Source organism: Pristis pectinata, chromosome 16 (assembly GCF_009764475.1).
Source record: "Pristis pectinata isolate sPriPec2 chromosome 16, sPriPec2.1.pri, whole genome shotgun sequence".
Classification (NCBI taxonomy): Eukaryota; Metazoa; Chordata; class Chondrichthyes; order Rhinopristiformes; family Pristidae; genus Pristis; species Pristis pectinata.
The window spans coordinates 12,477,277-12,496,676 of NC_067420.1; the positions used below are offsets into that span (position 1 = coordinate 12,477,277).

General features: G+C 42.2%; 1 protein-coding gene across 1 annotated transcript in view; it reads left to right on the forward strand.

Annotated features, from left to right (window-relative positions):
- LOC127578860 (protein diaphanous homolog 3) overlaps positions 1–19,400 on the forward strand; it is a 111,273-nt gene that overhangs the window by 33,497 nt on the left and 58,376 nt on the right. The window contains exons 7-8 of the mRNA XM_052031380.1: positions 6,524–6,700; positions 18,745–19,240. Of these exons, the coding sequence (XP_051887340.1) occupies positions 6,524–6,700; positions 18,745–19,240 (673 nt within the window). The remainder of the gene's footprint in view (positions 1–6,523; positions 6,701–18,744; positions 19,241–19,400) is intronic.

Genomic DNA, 19,400 nt, shown 5'->3' on the forward strand with positions numbered 1-19,400 from the left:
GTGTCCAGTTCTGGTCGCCTCATTATAGGAAGGATGTGGAAGCATTGGAAAGGGTACAGAGGAGATTTACCAGGATGCTGCCTGGTCTAGAAAGTACACATTATGAGGAGAGACTAAGGGAGCTCGGGCTTTACTCTCTGGAGAGAAGGAGGATGAGGGGAGAAATGATAGAGGTGTACAAAATATTAAGGGGAATATATAGAGAAGACAGCCAGCGCCTCTTTCCCAGGGTACCAATGCTCAATACAGGCACAGTAGTGTAGCAGTTAGCATAACACTATTACAGCACCAGCGACCTGGGTTCAATTCCCGCTGCTGTCTGTAAGGAGTTTGTACGTTCTCCCCGTGTCTGCATGGGTTTTCTCCGGGTGCTCCGGTTTCCTCCCACATTCCAAAGACGTACAGGTTAAGAAGTTGTGGGCATGCTATGTTGGCGCTGGAAGAGTGGCGACACTTGTGGGCTGCCCCCAGAACACTCCACGCAAAAGATGCATTTCACTGTGAGTTTCGATGTACGTGTGACTAATAAAGATCTTACCTTACCTTTACCTTTAAAGAGGGCATGGCTATAAAGTAATGGGTGGGAAGTTCAGGGGAGATATCAGAGGAAGATTTTTTACCCAGAGAGTCGTTGGGGCATGGAATGCGCTGTGTGGGGCGGTGGTGGAGGCAGGTACATTGGTCAAATTCAAGAGACTGCTAGATGAGCATATGGAGGAATTTAAAATAGAGGGATATGCGGGAGGAAGGGGTTGGATACTCTTAGGTGAGGTTTAAAGGTCAGCACAACATTGTGGGCCGAAGGGCCTGTATTGTGCTGTACTGTTCTATGATTCTATGATAAGCCTACAAGAGGAGAGGCTGTGCTTGATTTGGTATTGGGAAATGAACCTGGTCAGGTGGCAGACCTCTCAGTGGGAGAGCATTTTGGAGATAGAATTACGATCACTATCTCCTTTATAATAGCATTGGAGAGAGATAGGAACAGACAGATTAGAAATGCATTTAGCTGGAGTAAAGGAAATTATGAGGCTCAGGCAGGAAATTGGAAGCTTAAATTGGGAACAGATGTTCTCAGGGAAAAGTAGAGAAGACATATGGCAAATATTCCGGGGATATTTCTGTGGAGTTCTGCATAGGCATGTTCCATTGAGACAGGGAAGTTACGATAGGATACCGGAATCGTGGTGCACAAAGGTGGTAATAAATCTAGTCAAAAGGAAAAGAAAAGCTTACAAAAGGTTCAGAGAGCTAGGTAATGTTAGAGATGTGGAAGAGTATAAGGCTAACAAGAAGGAGCTTAAGAAGGAAATTAGGAGAGCCAGAAGAGGGCATGAGAAGGCCTTGGCGGGCAGCATTAAGGAAAACCCCAGGGCATTCTATAAGTATATGAAGAGCAAGAGGATAAGATGTGAAAGAATAGGACCTATCAAGTGCATCAGTGGGAAAGTGTTTATGGATCCAGAAGAAATAGCAGAGGTACTTAATGAATACTTTACATAAGTATTCACTATGGAAAAAGATCTTGGTGATTGTACTGAGGACTTGCAGCAGACTGAAAAGCTTGAGCATGTAGATATTAAGAAAGAGGAGGTGCTGGAGCTTTTGGAAAACATCAAGTGGATAAGTCGCCGGGACCGGATGAGATGTACCCCAGGCTGCTGTGGGAGGCGAGCGAGGAGATTGTGGAGCCTCTGGTGATGATCTTTGCATTATCAGTGGGGACGGGAGAGGTTCCAGAGGATTGGAGGTTGCGGATGTTGTTCCCTTATTCAAGAAAGGGAGTAGAGATAGCCCAGAAAATTATAGCCCAGTGAGTCTTACTTCAGTGGTTGGTAAGTTGATGGAGAAGATCCTGAGAGGCAGGACCTATAAATATTTGGATAGGTATAATATGATTAGAAATAGTCAGCATGGCTTTGTCAAGGGTAGGTCCTGCCTTACGAGACTGATTGAATTTTTTGAGGAAGTGACGAAACACATTAATGAAGGAAAAGCAGTAGATGTAGTGTATATGGATTTCAGCAAGGCATTTGATAAGATACCCCATGCAAGGCTTATGGAGAAAGTAAGGAGACATGGGATCCAAGGGGATATTGCTTTGTGGATCCCGAACTGCCTGGCCCGCAGAAGGCAAAGGGTGGTTGTTGATGGGTCATATTCTGCATGGAGGTTGGTGACCAGTGGTGTGCCTCAGGGATCTGTTCTAGAACCCTTACTCTTCGTGATTTTTATAAACGACCTGGATGAGGAAGTGGAGGAATGGGTTAGTAAGTTTGCTGATGACACAAAGGTTGGGGGTGTTGTGGATAGTGTGGAGGGCTGTCAGAGATTACAGCGGGACATAGATAGGATGCAAAACTGAGCTGATAAGTGGCAGATGGAGTTCAACCCAGATAAGTGTGAAGTGGTTCATTTTGGTAGGACAAATATGATGGCAGAATATAGTATTAATGGTAAGACGCTTGGCAGTGTGGAGGATCAGAGGGATCTTGGGGTCCGAGTCCACAGGACGCTCAAAGCAGCTGCACAGTGGTTAAGAAGGCATATTGTCCTTCTTCAATTGTGGAATTGAATTTAGGAGCAAAGAGGTAATGTTGCAGCTATATAGGACCCTGGTCAGTCCCCACTTGGAGTACTGTGCTCAGTTCTGGTCACCTCACTACAGGAAGGATGTGGAAGCCATAGAAAGGGTGCAGAAGAGATTTACAAGGATGCTGCCTGGATTGGGGAGCATGCCTTATGAAAACAGGTTGAGGGAACTCGGCCTTTTCTCCTTGGAGCGACAGAGGATGAGTGGGGACCTGATAGATATGTATAAGATGATGAGAGGCATTGATCAGGTGGATAGTCAGAGGCTTTTCCCCAGGGCTGAAATGGTTGCCACAAGAGGACACAGGTTTAAGGTGCTGGGGAGTAGGTATAGAGGAGATGTCAGGGGTAAGTTTCTTACTCAGAGAGTGGTGAGTGTGTGGAGTGGGCTTCCGGCAACGGTGGTGGAGGCGGATACGATAGGGTCTTTTAAGAGACTTTTGGATAGGTACATGGAGCTGAGTAAAATAGAGGGCTATGGGTAAGCCTAGTAATTTCTAAGGTATGTACATGTTTGGCACAGCTTTGTGGGCCGAAGGGCCTGAATTGTGCTGTAGGTTTTCTATGTTTCTGTGTAACTACAGTTCCCAGTAGGCAATGCAAGGGGTCACATGGGGGAATAGGAAGTGGCTGTGAAAAGAGAGGGAAAGCAAGCCAGTCTGGTGTTGGTTAATAAAATGTTCAGATGTTAAACCCACGCAAAGTTTGTCTCTTGATGAAGAACAAACATAACACTTTCAACAATAACAAACATAAGCCTTGCTCTGGGAGTTTACATTATGATTTCTGTTCTTTAAGTTGACACCATGCAAAATATACATACTTAATTCTACTTGGAACAGCTGTATTTCTGAGCCAAAAGCAATGCTGTATAGCAAGGAGTAATTATTAGCCAGCTATAATCAATAATTCACCAAAATGTCAGACTGAAATGCCTTTTCTGTATCCTTTTTCCCCTTGAAAGTTATGTAGATACTTGTATTACCTCTTGCAACAGCCAGTTCTAGTCAAGCTAATCTGATCTGTTCCCTAGAACTCATCTGTATATGTAGAGATTGCTTTCCGACAATCTTATTGAATTTTATTTGTAAAATTTTGAAATATTTTAATAATTTTGTGAGCGTTAACTTGCACTGAAGATACCTAGGCTCTTGATAGCATTTGCAATGCTAATTGTTTTATTTTAGACTTCTTGTTTAAACGATGGGGGTTTACATATGATGCTAATGTAGAAACTTTGGGCTGTATGCAATGCCCTAATTTGGTGTTACTTTATAGTGCAAATGAACACTACCTTTTCTCCTTCTTTCTGATGGTGGCCCTGGTAGTAAATGGTAATTCATTATATAAGAGGCATTCTAAAGTGTGATATTTATGTGATTTGTCAATGACAATTTTTATGGTTTCAAGTGATGCTCAATCAGAATTTCGAGTTATAAATTGAACACTTGTGCATTAGATTTAATATTCAAAAATTAGGCTTGAGTTGATCTGAATTCATCAAGTGTCATAGATAAGATCCATAACTTGGTGGAGTGCAATGTGCATGATGAGCAGCGGTGCAGCTTGTGTGGAAAAACATGGACAAAATCAATTCTCGGTGTTCTGCTATCAACCATTCATAATTTTGCATTAACAGGAAAGAGGGCACTAACATATGGCACTGCTGTGTTGCAATGTGCTTCTCAGCATTTTGTATTTAAAGCCAGTGTGTTTGTACAATATTTAAAAAGATTATAGTGCACGTTCCAAAACATGGGTACCTCATTTACTGAGTTGAACAATTAGCAAAGGTATTTTAAACGTTTTGAAAAATTACTTTACCAAGGGTATAATTATAATCTGTATTATTTCACAGCTTTGTAGGAAATGACATTGGTGACTAAATTGCATTTGTTAGCATCAGTATCACATTAAGGGTTAAGCAAATTTGTCTCGGTGGTTGGAGTTTAATTGAGCTGGGCACAGGAGTTCTCATGTAACAGGATTCCTGAAAAAAGTCATTGCTTTGATTTTCTACGGCTTCAGAAAAATTGTTCTTCCCTTACCCCCTCTCCATATTATTTGTTTGCAGCAGACAGGCATATTTAACTTGACACACTCTTTAAAAATGTGTTCATCTATGTTGAATGGTAAAAAAGCTTCTGTGGATCATTGGAACCAATATAGGTGCTGTCATTGATCAGTCCTGGCTTAGACCTGTGGAAAATTTGTATGCCAAATGTGAAACAGAAGAGTGAAGTGCTTGCACTAAAAGAACTTGGCTTATAATCTGTTGAACTGAGAAGATTGAGGATTATCTAACAGAGTGTTTCAGAATGATAAAAATATTCAGAAGGTATTACAGATAGATGTTTTCCTTTGGTTGGGCAATCAATTTTGAGGGGATATAATCTTAAAATTAGAGCTAGGCTGTTGAGGAACTAAGTGAAGAATCCTTTTTGCATAAAGAGTAGTAGAAAGATAGAATTCCCTCCAAAGAATATGTGGGATGCTTGGACAAATGGAGGTTTCATGTTTGGGATTGCTAGATTTTAAATGTTAATATTAAACCTGTCAATGAGGGTGATGATGTTATGGTCTGATGAATTGACCTTGATCTTTCAGAGGCCAGACATCAGCGCTCACGCGCATCCTCATGTCTGCTTTGTGCCATGACCTCACCACTGGACATCAGACCATTGTCTCCCAGCCTAGCACAGCCTGCTTCTGCCCAAGACCCATAAACTGGACTGTTTGGGCAGCCTGTTCTCACCCCACCAAACTCGCTGTCCATTTTATTTCTTCCCATTTTGACTCCATCCTTTCTCCATGGAAAGAGAAAAAGAGTCTTTCAGCTCAAAGACCATTCTGCATCTCTTTCCACAAATGTTACCTGACCTGCTCAGTGTTTCTGGCATTCCAGCATCAGTAGTTTTTTTTTCCCCTTTCTTCCCTGGTTTTGTCCCATACCATATATATACATCTATCACATCCCTGATGTCCTCCTTCCAATTCCCTGGTCCCAATCTATTCTCATCTTTATATGGTCCATTTTTGGATCTCTCCATCTCCATCCCTATCTTATGGGGCAGGTTAGCAACAAACGTCCAATAGAGGTCCACAGAATCTCACACCTCTCATGCTTCTTTCCATTATGTCTCCTGTCAGGATTCCATCCCATTCTGTCGGTTCATCCACTTTTATGGTATTTGTTCTTGTGACAGATCTGTCCACACAGATGGCTGTAAGATGTCGGCCTTCTTCCTGAACCACAGTTCTGGTCACTTTCAACCTAAAATGTTAACTCTGATTCTCTTTCCACAAATACTGCCAACCTGCTGAGTATTTCCAATAGTTTCTGTTTTTATTGCTAAATTTTCATTTGATAAGCGTATTACAAGACATGGGCCTCGGCCAGGTAAATAGATTTGAGGCACTGATCATGCATGGATAGCAGAAGAACTTAAGGATGGTACGGTTTACAACTGACCATGTTCCTTGAATATATTTCTGCAGATGAGCTGGTCTAGTTACCTAAATGTGCCCCAGAAAAAGAGAATAATGACTCTCTTGAGGCAGAAAGATTTTTTGTCTTGTTTTATGATTAACCAATTTGAGAGCTTATGAAGAAACCTAAAAAAAAGGCTGTTTGAATACCTAGCTTCTACCTCAAACTTTCCCCAAAGCATTTATCCGCTCTTGTATTTCAAAATCAGTTAATTGAAGATTTTTAAGTTAATTCTTGTTCAACGCTGAATTCCAATTCTCCAGACTTAAACTGCTTTATCAGGTTTGTGGAGCAAAAACTGAATTTCAATTATTGATTGTAAGCTATCCAGTAGCTAGTGGTTCAAGTGAAGATTCCAATATACCTAAAATAATCTTTTGCATTTAATTTAAAGGAGAAAATTGTTTCACCTTCCACATCTTTACTGAATCCTTGTTTCAGATACCATGTGCAGCTGCGTAAAGGAGAACTTTGTTTCCAGCGCCTTGGTGTCAGTGAAGTGGGTGAACAGTTGGGCTTGACTCCGAACCTCATTTACTTATCAGATGGTAACACAAGTGTACACAAGGAGGTGGAAAATGGGTCCTTCACCATTATCACAAAGAAAAACTGTTACTTGTAAGTTGCTTTCATGTTGCATGAATAAATCTTTAAGTCAGCTACTGTCATTTTCTTCTGTGAGCTCGCAAGAACAATATTCCACTTTGTGCCATGTCTGGTCCCACCAAAGTTTGCAGTAGAGAATTTTAAAACACATAGTGCAGGACAGATTTTCAAACCAGAGTCCTTGGACCTATTAGAGTCAGCAAGGGAAAGCAGGGATACTGCAGACACAGCAGATTTAGGGTCTATCTGAAATCATTTATTTTTCTCTATACTTTCGATCCCTGATACACTAACTGTGCCTTCTGAAAAAGAATAAGGTTTCTGCTCTCATAGGACTATATCTATTAAGGAGATGCTAATCTGCTACAGAAATTAGAATTGGCTTCTTGAGGATCTGACAGTCTTTTCAGGAAGTTACTGTAGGTATTGTATTACGTCACTTCAACTAGCCTTCTGTCATACTAATATTTTGGGTCACAAGAAATCTAATCCACTTATTAAATTCTAATACATATTTTCCTCTCTTCTAAAAGCTTCTCTCACTGGGTTGTTCCTGTTCTTGATGGAGACAAATTAACTGGTGCTTCTTTCCTTCAACTCCACTGTGGGTTTTCAACTTGAATCAATAATGCTTGTAAAACACTGAAACTCTTCATCCTGTTTCAATTACAGTACTTTACAATTAAAGCCTTCTCTATTTCTCTTCATTATGTTGTCTAAAAAGTATTTTGTTAAATCTGTACGTTATGCCTGGCCACAAATGGTGAAATTCAATTTACAGTGTAAAAGAAGAAGCTGGACAAGTAGTTCTAAAACATCTTTAAAAAATTGATATGTCAACAAGCCACTTTGGTGTACACCTGAGTCTCTAAGCTCTATTAGTCCAGAGGAAGTCTGTTGTTTAAATAACATAATATGCACTGGAAAGCTGGATTCTTTTTTAAAAGAAGGGGAGATAAATGCTTGTGACATGCTGCATAAAATTTGTCATGAATCGGTATTCTTATTCCACCCAATGACAAAAACTAAAAAGCATTTTGTGAACACAAGTTAAATAATCCATCTGGTGGAGTTTGAAACTGACAAATCTAATTTTATTTTGTCTTATATTGCCAAAGAAAGACATTAGTGTGTAACCTTGATTCAGTAGTTTTTTTTTCTTTCTGAGCCAGAAAATTCAAGCCCTGCTTTAGAGATTTAAGTGCATAACCTAGGAAGATGTTCCTCTTAAGCACTGAGTGCATGCTGCATTCCATCTTTTAGAAGTGATGTTAAACTGGGTCCTGTAAAGCATACAGCTGTCTTTCCTGCAAGCCTGTTCTTCTGACTGGTCCTTCACCCTCTTTCTTTCTTCTGCCTTTTTCTAATTTTTTTTCCTATTCTTTGTCTTTCCTATCTTTATTGGTGTGCATTAAATAGCACAGTTTTAATCAAAAGGGAGATCTATCAGGTTCTCTTGTGTAAAGAAAACATGGCTCGCTATGGCAACAAAGCAACTAAAATACAGTGTGGCATTACAGAACACATAATGTAAATAAAAATCATTTTGGGTTGTTGCTATGTGCCCCATTTGAAGAACATGTTACAGTTTCAGTTACCCAGTTATAGCATGTCATTATGTTTCAGACTGTACAAAGGCAAGCAACGAAGGATTCTTTAGAATTTAAACCAAGGGAAATATTCAGGAGAATATTTTTTGGATAAGTGATTGTTAGAGTTTGGACTTTGACTAACACTATTTATTTGTTAAAAGTTGTATGTTGCCATTGTGTATAGAATGAAATTTGTAAAACCTGCTCCATCTTTGTATATTCTTGCACTGAAATTTATTCCAGATCAAAGACTGCTCACTGTGTTTTAAGTAGGATGCCGATGAATCCATTATTTCAGTAGATAAGAAATTGTTAAACCTCTTTATACAAATAATTGACTCAAAGCTGAAAGAACTGGCAAAATGCTGTATAGTAAAAGTAGTCATGAGATGACTAATGACTGCACCACCTTCAAAATGACATAACCTCCAATGGGAATAAATAAGCAGCTGGTTAGTGAACTCTCTATTCCTTTGAGTGTGAATCAGCACACTGAATGAAAGTGCTGAGTTCCTACAAAAGGATTCTGTGTTTTGAGGATACATTGGGATTTGAGTCAAAAGTAGGACTTTGAAGGTTATCTTTGCTGCAAAGAATCTGAAAATTAGCATCTCTGTAAACAACTGGAGTTGCCCCAGGAATTTCTAGCTTGTCCTTTCATGAGGCAGGCAGTTATAGCAATACAACAACAAATGGGAAGTAGGTTTCCAGCTCTCATTTTCCCAGGATGAATGCACACAAAATGGTGCTGATTTTCACTTGAGCTGCACAATTGGGTTTTGGTCTCATTTACGTTGTTTTCAATGGAAGGACACCAAGCTAGCACTTTGAGGAAGCTTATTGATTGTGGAGACCCGGGATTTAGCCAGCTCTGAGACTGAGCTGGCCAGCAGATGAAGGAGGAGGAGGAAATCCCACAGAGGCTTCCTGAAAGGATTGGCAGGAGGCTGGATTTCCAGGACTAGACCAGGAAAAGAAAATAATAAGAGACCTTTCATGGAGTGCCTGTAGTGATCCTTTTAATGCTATTTAGGCTATGCAGTGGGGATGCAGAGTATGTGCAACAACTGAGGTCCTGTGTACATGAGCAGCATTATAATTGGTCTCCAGCCTGATAACTCTTGACTGCCCCAGAACCCCAGATGAGATGACATCTGTCAGCAGAGACCTTTCCTGGGTTAGTATCATCATGATTATGCTGGGCTGTTGGCTTAAAATTCTGCCCTAGCATTCTGGTTTACCATGACATCTTAACAGGACAATGGTAACTTTTGATAGGAAATAAAATCTTACCCTGATGAAAGACTATTACCTCAAGCAGTGCCAATTAATTCTGCTAAATTGAATTGGAGTCTTTGAAACTGATAAAAGACTGAGTAAAGGACTTTGTTCATTGCTGTTAGTGGTTTCGTTTATAAATAATATGGAAACACTTTTTTTTCCCCAATGACTTGTAACTTTTGACATAATCTGATGCTAATATCCAAAATTGTGAAAAGAATTGGGAAAGCTAATACAAGCGAATTGTTCACCATGGGGATGGAAATGCATAACAGGAGGGACAAAATTGTAACTATTTTTAAAGTAGATTATCAGGAATATGCACTAAGTTGGATGAAACTTTTTAACCAAAGAGTGGATGGGTTACTTGGGAAAAGGACAAGACAAATGGGTCCAAATATGTGCAACACATGTCCCTACACCTCCTGCCTCACCACCATCCAGGGATCCAAACAGCTCTTCAGGTCAGACAAAGATTCCCATGCACCATCTCCAACCTCATCTACTGTATTCATAGAACATAGAACAATTACAGCACAATTCAGGCCCTTCGGCCCACAAAGCTGTGCCGAACATGTCCCTAACCTAGAAATTACTAGGCTTACCCATAGCCCTCTATTTTACTCAGCTCCATGTACCGATCTAACACTCTTGAAAGACCCTATCGTATCAGCCTCCACCACTGTTTCCGGCAGCCCATTCCACGCACTCACCACTCTCTGAGTAAAAAACTTACCCCTGACATCTCCTCTATATCCACTCCCCAGCACCTTAAACCTATGTCCTCTTGTGGCCACCATTTCAACCCTGGGGAAAAGCCTCTGACTATCTATCCTATCAATACCTCTCATCATCTTCTACACCTCTGTCAGGTCCCCCCTCATCCTCCGTCTCTCCAAGGAGAAAAGGCCAAGTTCCTTCAACCTGCTTTCAGAAGGCATGCTCCGCATTCCAGGCAGCATCCTTGTAAATCTCCTCTGCACCTTCTCTATGGCTTCCACATCTTTCCTGTAGTGAGGCGACCAGAACTGAGCACAATACTCCAAGTGGGGTCTGACCAGGGACCTATATAGCTGCAACAATACCTCACAGCTGCTAAATTCAATTCCCCGATTGATGAAGGACAATACACCATATGCCTTCTTAACCACAGAGTCAACCTGCGTAGCCGCTTTGAGCGACCTATGGACTCGGACCCCAAGATCCCTCTGATCCTCCACACTGCCAAGAGTCCTACCATTAAGACTATATTCACCAACATATTTGACCTACCAAAATGAACCACTTCACACTTATCTGGGTTGAAGTGCATCTGCCACTTCTCAGCCCAACTTTGCATCCTATCTATGTCCCTCTGTAACCTCTGACAGCCCTCCAAACTATCCACAACACCCCCAACCTTCGTGTCATCCACAAACTTACTAACCCACCCCTCCACTTCCTCATCCAGGTCGTTTATAAAAATCACAAAGAGTAAGGGTCCCAGTAGAGACCCATGAGGTACACCACTGGTCACCGACCTCCACTCAGAATACGACCCTTCAACAACCACTCTTTGCCTTCTGTGGGCCAGCCAGTTCTGGATCCACACTGCAATGTCCCCTTGGATCCCATGTCTCCTCACCTTCTCCATAAGCCTCGCATGGGGTACCTTATCAAACGCTTTGCTGAAATCCATACACACTACATCTACTGCTCTCCCTTCATCGATGTGCTTAGTCACATCCTCAAAAAATTCAATCAGGCTCGTAAGGCTGGACCTGCCCTTGACAAAGCCATGCTGACTATTCCTAATCATATTATACCTCTCCAAATGTTCATAAATCCTGCCCCTCAGGATCTTCTCCATCAGCTTACCAACCACTGAGGTAAGACTCACCGGTCTATAATTTCCTGGGCTATCCCTACTCCCCTTCTTGAATAAGGGAACAACATCCGCAACCCTCCAATCTTCCGGAACCTCTCCCGTCTCCATGGATGACACAAAGATCATCATCAGAGGCTCCGCAATCTCCTCCCTTGCCTCCCACAGTAACCTGGGGTACATCTCATCCAGTCCCAGCGACTTATCTAACTTGATGCTTTCCAAAAGTTTCAGCACCACCTCTTTTCTAATATCTACATGCTCAAGCTTTTCAGGCCACTGCAAGTCCCCACTACAATCCCCCAGATCTTTTCCCGTGGTGAATACTGACGTAAAGTATTCATTAAGTACCTCTGCTATTTCTTCCGGATCCATACACACTTTCCCACTACTGCACTTGATAGGCCCTATCCTTTCGCATTTCATCCTCTTACTCTTCACATACTTGAAGAACGCCTTGGGGTTTTCCTTAATCCTGCCCGCCAAGGCCTTCTCATGTCCCCTTCTGGCTCTCCTAATCTCTTTCTCAAGTTCCTTCCTTTTCGCCTTGTACTCCTCCAGATCTCTAACATTACCTAGCTCTCTGTACTTTCTGTATGCTTTTTTTCCTTTTGACTAGATTTATTATGGCCTTCATACACAACGGTTCCTGTATCCTGTCATGACTCCCCTGTCTCATCAGAACATGTCTGTGCAGAGCTCCACACAAATATCCTCTGAATATTTGCCACATATCTTCTGTACTTTTCCCAGAGAACATCAGTTCCCAATTCAATCTTCCAATTTCCTGCCTGAGAGCCTCATAATTCCTTTTACTCCAAGTAAACACCTTTCTATCCTGTCTGTTCCTATCCCTCGCCAGTGCTAACGTAAAGGAGATAGAATTATGATCACTATCACCAAAATGTTCACCCACTGAGAGTTCTGACACCTGACCAGGTTCATTACCCAATACCAAATCAAGCACAGCCTCTCCTCTTGTAGGTCTATCTACATACTGTGTCAAGAACCCTTTCTGAACAAACCTAACAAACTCCACCCCATCTAAACCCTTCACTGTCTGGAGATGCCAGTTGATATTTGGGAAATTAAAATCCCCCATCACAACTCTGTTATTCTCACACCTTTCAAGTGCAACCCGTCCTCTTTGAACGGGTCATACCTGCCCCAAAAGAGGCCCCAATGATCCAGAAATCTGAATCCCTGCTCCTTACTCCAATCCCTCAACCACACATTTAACCTCCTCCTCATTCTGTTCCTATACCCACTGTCATTTAGCACAGGCAGTAATCCGGAAATTACTACCTTTGAGGTCCTGCTTCTCAACTTCCTTCCTAATTCTCTATAGTCTCTTTTCAGGACCTCATTCCTTTCCCTACCTATGTCATTGATCCCAATATGTACCACAACCTCTGGCTGTTCTCCCTCCCCCTTCAGGGTATCTTGGACCCGATCAGTAACATCCTGGACCCTGGCACCTGGGAGGCAAACTACCTTCCGAGTTTCTTTCCTGCATCCACAGAATCTCTTGTCTGCCCACCTAACTATAGAGTCCCCTATCACTAGTGCCCTCCTCACTCCTTCCCTACCCATCTGAGCCACAGGGCTGGGCTCTGTGCCAGAGACACTGTCACTGTTGCTTCCCCCAGGTTGGCTGTCTCCCCCAACAGTACTCAAACAGGAGTACTTATTGTCAAAGGGTACAGCCACAGGGGTACTCTCAAGGACCTGACCCTTCCCCCTCCTGACTGTGACCCAATTGCCTGATTCCGATGTTCCCGGCGTGACCACCTGCCTATAACTCCTCTCTATCACCTCCTCACTCTCCCTAACCAGACGTAGGTCATCGAGCTGCATCTCCAGTTCCCTAACACGGTCCCTCAGGAGTTGCAGCTCGACACACCGGGAGCAGATGTAGCCCTCCTGGAGGCAGGGAGACTCTGGGAACTCCCACATCTGACACTGAGTACAGGAAACTGCACTCATACTCCTTCCTTAACCTACCTTTCCTCGCCCCTTTATGACTAAGCCCCTTGAGCCATAGCCCAGAACACTCTGCTACCTCTCACTCCGCTGCCCGCTCCAACGCTGCCCGCTGGATAGTCTGTTTGCCTTTTAAACTGCCCACATCACGCCTGCGCAGTCCAGCCCCCACTCTACCACTTAAAACTTTTACACCCTTATAAAAGTACCTTATAAAAACACTAACCCTAATAAATTACAACCCTATTAAAAACTAAGCCTTATACTTAAACCCTAATAAAAAGATAAATTCAGTGCTCCTCTACGTCAGCAAGGCCACTGGGAACTGTAGTTCTTTATTATAAAATATCACATCATAACACATCTTCCCCCTTTAAAGAAAAACAAACACAATTCTTTGTCCTTATAAACCTGCCAAGAACCCTTATCCACTCAGCAGCTTTCAATCAGTCTCTGAGGTGGTTTAATGGTCTTTTTTGGTCTGGTACTTGTTTTTGCAGCTATGTTGCTTTTATTTGCTGCATTACTATTGGTGTTTTTTCCACATGTTCATTTTCTCCACATGCTGGCCCCTTCAGTGTACTGACAGGGGATGGGTCACAGCCATGGGTTGGAGCTTGTGGTCTTAGATCCACATGATTCCTCCTCAGAGGTGTCCTTCACTCCATCTGGATCTCGTATGAATGTGGATTTACTTCCTCTTGCACAACTTGCATGGACCATGTGCCAGAATCATGATCTCAGATTTGCACTTGATCCCCAGGCTTCAGGACTGGTAGTCTTTTTGCTGTCTTGTCATGGTTCTGTTTCTGTTTTTCTTTCCCTTCCTCTTCAGCCCATTTGACCTTGTGTGCTCCTTCAGGTGTCAACAGGTTTTCATGTATTGGAAGGTTAATGCATATGCGTCGATCCATCAGCATTTGGGCTGGTGAGAGGCTGTTCTGCAGTGGCATACTTCTGTAAATCTTTAGACTTCTGTGGAAATCCTCTCGTCCATCTTGCACTTTCTTCATGAGGCCTTTCACCACCTTAACTGAACTCTCTGCTGGGCCATTAGGTTTTAGCTGATGTGGGCTTGAGGTTATATGTCGAAACCCCCCAAACATTGGCAAAGGATTAAAATTCACAGCTTGAAAATTGTGGACCATTATCTGATACTACTTCACATGGAACTCCATGCCTCACAAACACAGCTTTCAGGAACGTGATAACTGCTTTGCTGGACATTGATTGCAGTTTCACAACCTCTGGCTAATTGGAAAAGTAGACTGTTACAACAATATGGCTTTTCCCATTACAGTCAAACAAATCCACATCAACTTTGAAATACAGCCAGTCTGGTACAGGGTGTGGTGTAAATGGTTCTGTTTGTTGCTTTGGTCTGTAGGTAAGGCATATTTCACATGAAGCAGTGGTCCGGTTGATGTCTTGGTTCATTCTTGGCCAGTACATCACTTCACGTGCTCTACATTTACATTTTTCCTCCCCAGGATGCCCTTCATGTATCTTCTGGAGCACCTCCTTGTGTAGTAACACTGGAATCACAAATCTGTTCCCTTTGAAGACCATATCTTTCACTACTGACGGTTCAGCTCTGCCTGCCCAATAATCCCAAATACACATTGGACAAACATCCTTTGCTGCTGGCCATCCTTCTGTATTGTATTATTGAGTACTTTCATTGTTTCATCTGACTCTGCTGCTTTCCTAATCTGCTCTGTTCTATCCAGAGTTACTGGAAGAGACGTGACAATCATGTTAACATAGGCCTGTATATCTGCTGGTTGGTCACTCTTTTCTGTCATGTCGACTGCTCGAGACAGAGCACCAGCAGCAAACATATATTTTCCTGGTATGTGGATCATCTTCACATCATATTTCTGCAGCCTTATCAACATGCGCTGTGTCCTCATGGGACAGTCATTCAGTGTTTTGGACATAATTGAGACCAATGGTTTATGGTCTGTCTCCACTTCAATAGCTTGCCCATAGATGTACTGATGGAACCTTTCACATGCATATGTACTGGCGAGAAGCTCTTTCTTTATCTGTGCATAGTTGGCTTCTGCACTTGTCAAAGCCCTTGATGCATAGACCACAGGTTGCCAGGTGCCATCATGCTGCTACGGTAGTACTGATCCAAGGCCGTGCTGGGACGCATCCGCTGATGTCCTGATACACCTTACCGAATCATGAAACTTCAGCATGGGATCTTCAGTTAGGACCCCTTTCAACGTCTGGAAACACTCTTCTTGCTCATGAGACCAAATCCATTCATTTTGTTGCTCAAGGAGTGACCTAAGTGGTGTTGACACTATTGACAGTTGAGGGATGAACTTAGCCAGGTAAGTCACCATCCCTAAGAAATGTCTCACCTCCTCTTTGTTTTGGTGCCTCTCCATGTTTTCAATGGCTGACGTCTTTCTTGGGTTAGGCTTCACTCCCTCTTCAGATATGACATCTCCTATGAAGACCGGTGCCTTAACACCAAACTCACATTTCTCTTTGTTTAATTTCAAATTGACATTCCTTGCCACGTCAAGCACTTGTCTCAGTCGAGTATCATGTTCCTCCTTGGTGGACCCCCAGACGACGATGTCATCCATCATGGTCTTGACACCAGGTATACTCTCAGAAATCATGTAGATGGTTTTATGGTAGACTTCTGGTGCAGACAGGATCCCATATGGCAGCCGAAGATAGCGATATCTTCCCTGTGGTGTGTTAAAAGTACACAGTCTTGAACTTGCCTCATCAAGCTTCATCTGCCAAAACCCAGACGATGTGTCGAGCTTGCTTTGGCACCTGAAAACTGGGACATGATCTCCTCCCATGTTGGCAGTTTAAAATGCTCTCTCTTGATGGCTTTATTGAGATCTCTTGGGTCTGGACATATATGCCATGCTCCATTTTTCTTTTGCACAATGGCCAGTGAACTCACCCAATCTGTTGGTTCTTCAATTTTCTATATGACATTCATACGTTCCATGCATGCTAGTACTTGTTTAAGATTATCTCTAAGTTGAAATGGAACTTCCCTGCATGCATGGACAACAGGAGCCACTGCCTCATCTATGTGAATTTTGTGTACACCAGGTAAGCATCCGAGCCCCTCAAAGACATCTGCATACTCTTCCATGAGTGTTGTGTGGTCATCTTTGGTATGTGAAGCTACTATGAAAACTCTTTTCACTAGGTTGAGCTTTTCAGATGCACTCAGAGCTAATATTGGCTGTACTCTCTTTTCTACAATCAGTAGCTGTGATTTTAAGTGCTGCCCCTTTTGCTTAAAGGTCACCATACAGCCCCCCTTTTACTGGAATTTTCTCTCTAGTGTAGCCTGTCACTTTTAACTTCACAGGGTAAATCTTACTTTTTACTGTGAGAGTATTATAATCATCCATGGATAACAAATTCACCTGAGCTCCGGTGTCAAGCTTGAATGGAATTACTATCTCAGTCACAGTTACTAGAACAATCCATTCTGTATTTACCAGCAGCCACAGTCTGTACAAAATCCACAAAGAATTCCTCCATTTCCTCATCAACTGTGTGCGCCTTTCTCTTGTTAGCCTCAGCTTTGCAGCACCTTGCAAAGTGATTCTTCTTCCCACAGCTATTGCAGGACTTCCCATAAGCAGGACACATCTTTGGAGTGTGTCTACCTCCACATTTGCTGTTTGAGCCTTCCTCCTTGCTTTGCTGTTGCTTTCAGAAATGCCTTGTGTGCTGCTTCTGTTTTCACAGCATGTACTGTTGTGTCTGCCGTGTGCAGCTCCTTAGCTTGTGCTCGTGTGGTTTCTGCTGACCTACACATAGTCACTGCCTTTTCCATGGTCAAGTCTTTTTCATGCAACAGTGTTTCTCTGAGTCCATTATCTGGAATTCCACAAACTATTCTATCTTTAACTAGTGAGTTTCTCAAATCTCCAAATTCACAAGACTTACTCAGTGTGTGAAGCTCACAAGTATTGGTCGAAGCTAACACCTTGCTTCTGGTCACAGGAAAAAAAAAATTCTCTCTCTCAAATGTGATGTTTTTACTTGGGATAAAATACTCCTCAAATTTTTTCATCCAAGTGCCCAACTCAAAAGCTGTCTCATCAACTTGAAAGCTGTTATAGATGTCCAAAGCACCTTTTCCAATTATGTGCAGAAAAATAGATGCTTTCAATTTTTCATCGTTCCCTCCTGCTCCACTAGCATCTAAATATATGTTGAATCGCTGTTTGAAGCGTTTCCAATTATCGGATAGATTGCTAGTAAACTGCATAGGCATGGGAGGACTTAGCTTATCCATAACGGGAACTCTCGGCCTCTCGCCTGAATCTATCTTTTGCAAATCCGGTGATTGCTGAAACTTCAGGAACAATGTGCTCCCTTGCCATGCCAGCCAGCTTTTTTCTGTCTTATCACAGATTTTCTTTTGTACTCACTGAGTCTCTTTCTCAATTGCACACAGTATTCACCTACTCTCCCTGTTCAGAGCTCACTCCAACTTCTGACACCATGTTATGTTTGTTTTTCATCAAGAGACAAACTTCGCGTGGGTTTAACATCAGAACATTTTGTTAACTAACAACAGACTGCTTGCTTTCCCTGGTTTTTACAGCCACTTCCTGTTCCCCCATGTGACCCCTTGCATTGCCTACTGGGAACTGTAGTTCTTTATTATAACTACATAATAACACATAATAACACACCACCAATCTCATATTTCAAATAAATAATTAGTCTAAAACCAAGGCTGTTTGTAGAGGATAATTTTACCAGGCTTTATGTAGGGTGTTATAACTTCATCTTTGAAAGAGTTTCTCTGAAATGTTGGCTATGTTCCCTGATACAAGACTCCCCCAAACAGAGGAAATAGTTTGTTTCTATTGACTCTGCTAGTTTTCCGTAATGTCTTGGAAATTTAGATTAAGTTTCCCTGAACATCCTGTCCAGTACAGCTTTAGGTAACTGCTTGCAATTTAACTTCTAGGGTGCCAGTCATGTAAATTCATACTGTAGTCCCTCCAAGATCTTAACTTTTTTAACATTTGATACCCAGAATTGGAGTCCGAACTCGAGGTATTAATTAAGCGGGAATTTGCATGTAATTTCTATCCCTTGGTCCTCAAGCCTATTAAGCCAAAGGGCATATTGGTTGGACATGCCTTTCTTTCAAGAAATATTCGCAGTACTCCTACCAGTGCTAGGACTTTCCCATTTCTGAAGCAAGTTCAGCAAAATATGAAGCTTGTATGTCTTGTACACTTCAATAAAGGATAAAGAGACGTTTTTGGTTAATTTTTGATTCACTTCAAAATTCACTCGCATTGTTTTAATCTTAGACTTCGAATACCAGTTACTGAGCAGTTGAAAAGCGCAGAAGATTTAAGAAAGTGCCGGGATGAATGGATCGATGCCATTGATAAGTGCTGTTTGCATTGGAAGAGATTATCTCAGTCACAATTTTTTGCTGAGGATACCTTGTATGAGGTTATTCCAGCTACACCATCCAGAAAGGAGCCTGCTGAACAACACGTATTAAAGCAACAAGACTCATTTGAAAACCAATTCCTGGAGAAGGTAGAAGAGGAGAAGGAACAAAAAATGGTCGGAAAAAAAGGGGAGAAAGAAGGACTTGAACCTGCTTCACCTCTGAAATCCCCTTTGCGAACATCAGCTATTTCTCCTCTACCTCAGCATGTCCAAGCTCCACCATTACCTCCTGTTCCACACCAGAGACCAATTATCCCTACACCACCTCCACTCCTGGCTAAGAAATCAAGTGATGTGGTGAGGAAGACAAAACCGTTTCATTGGGAAAAAGTTGCCTCAGAAAGGGTAAGTACTTTCGGCAAGCTGTGTTACCTTTGTTGTATAATGTTGTTTATACCGCCAAGCAATAGCTGTGGAAGAATTTTTTTTCTAGCTTTACTCCCTGTAAAATCGAACAATGAGGAGATGATATCCAGGAATCACAGCTTAATCATTGTAATCAGGG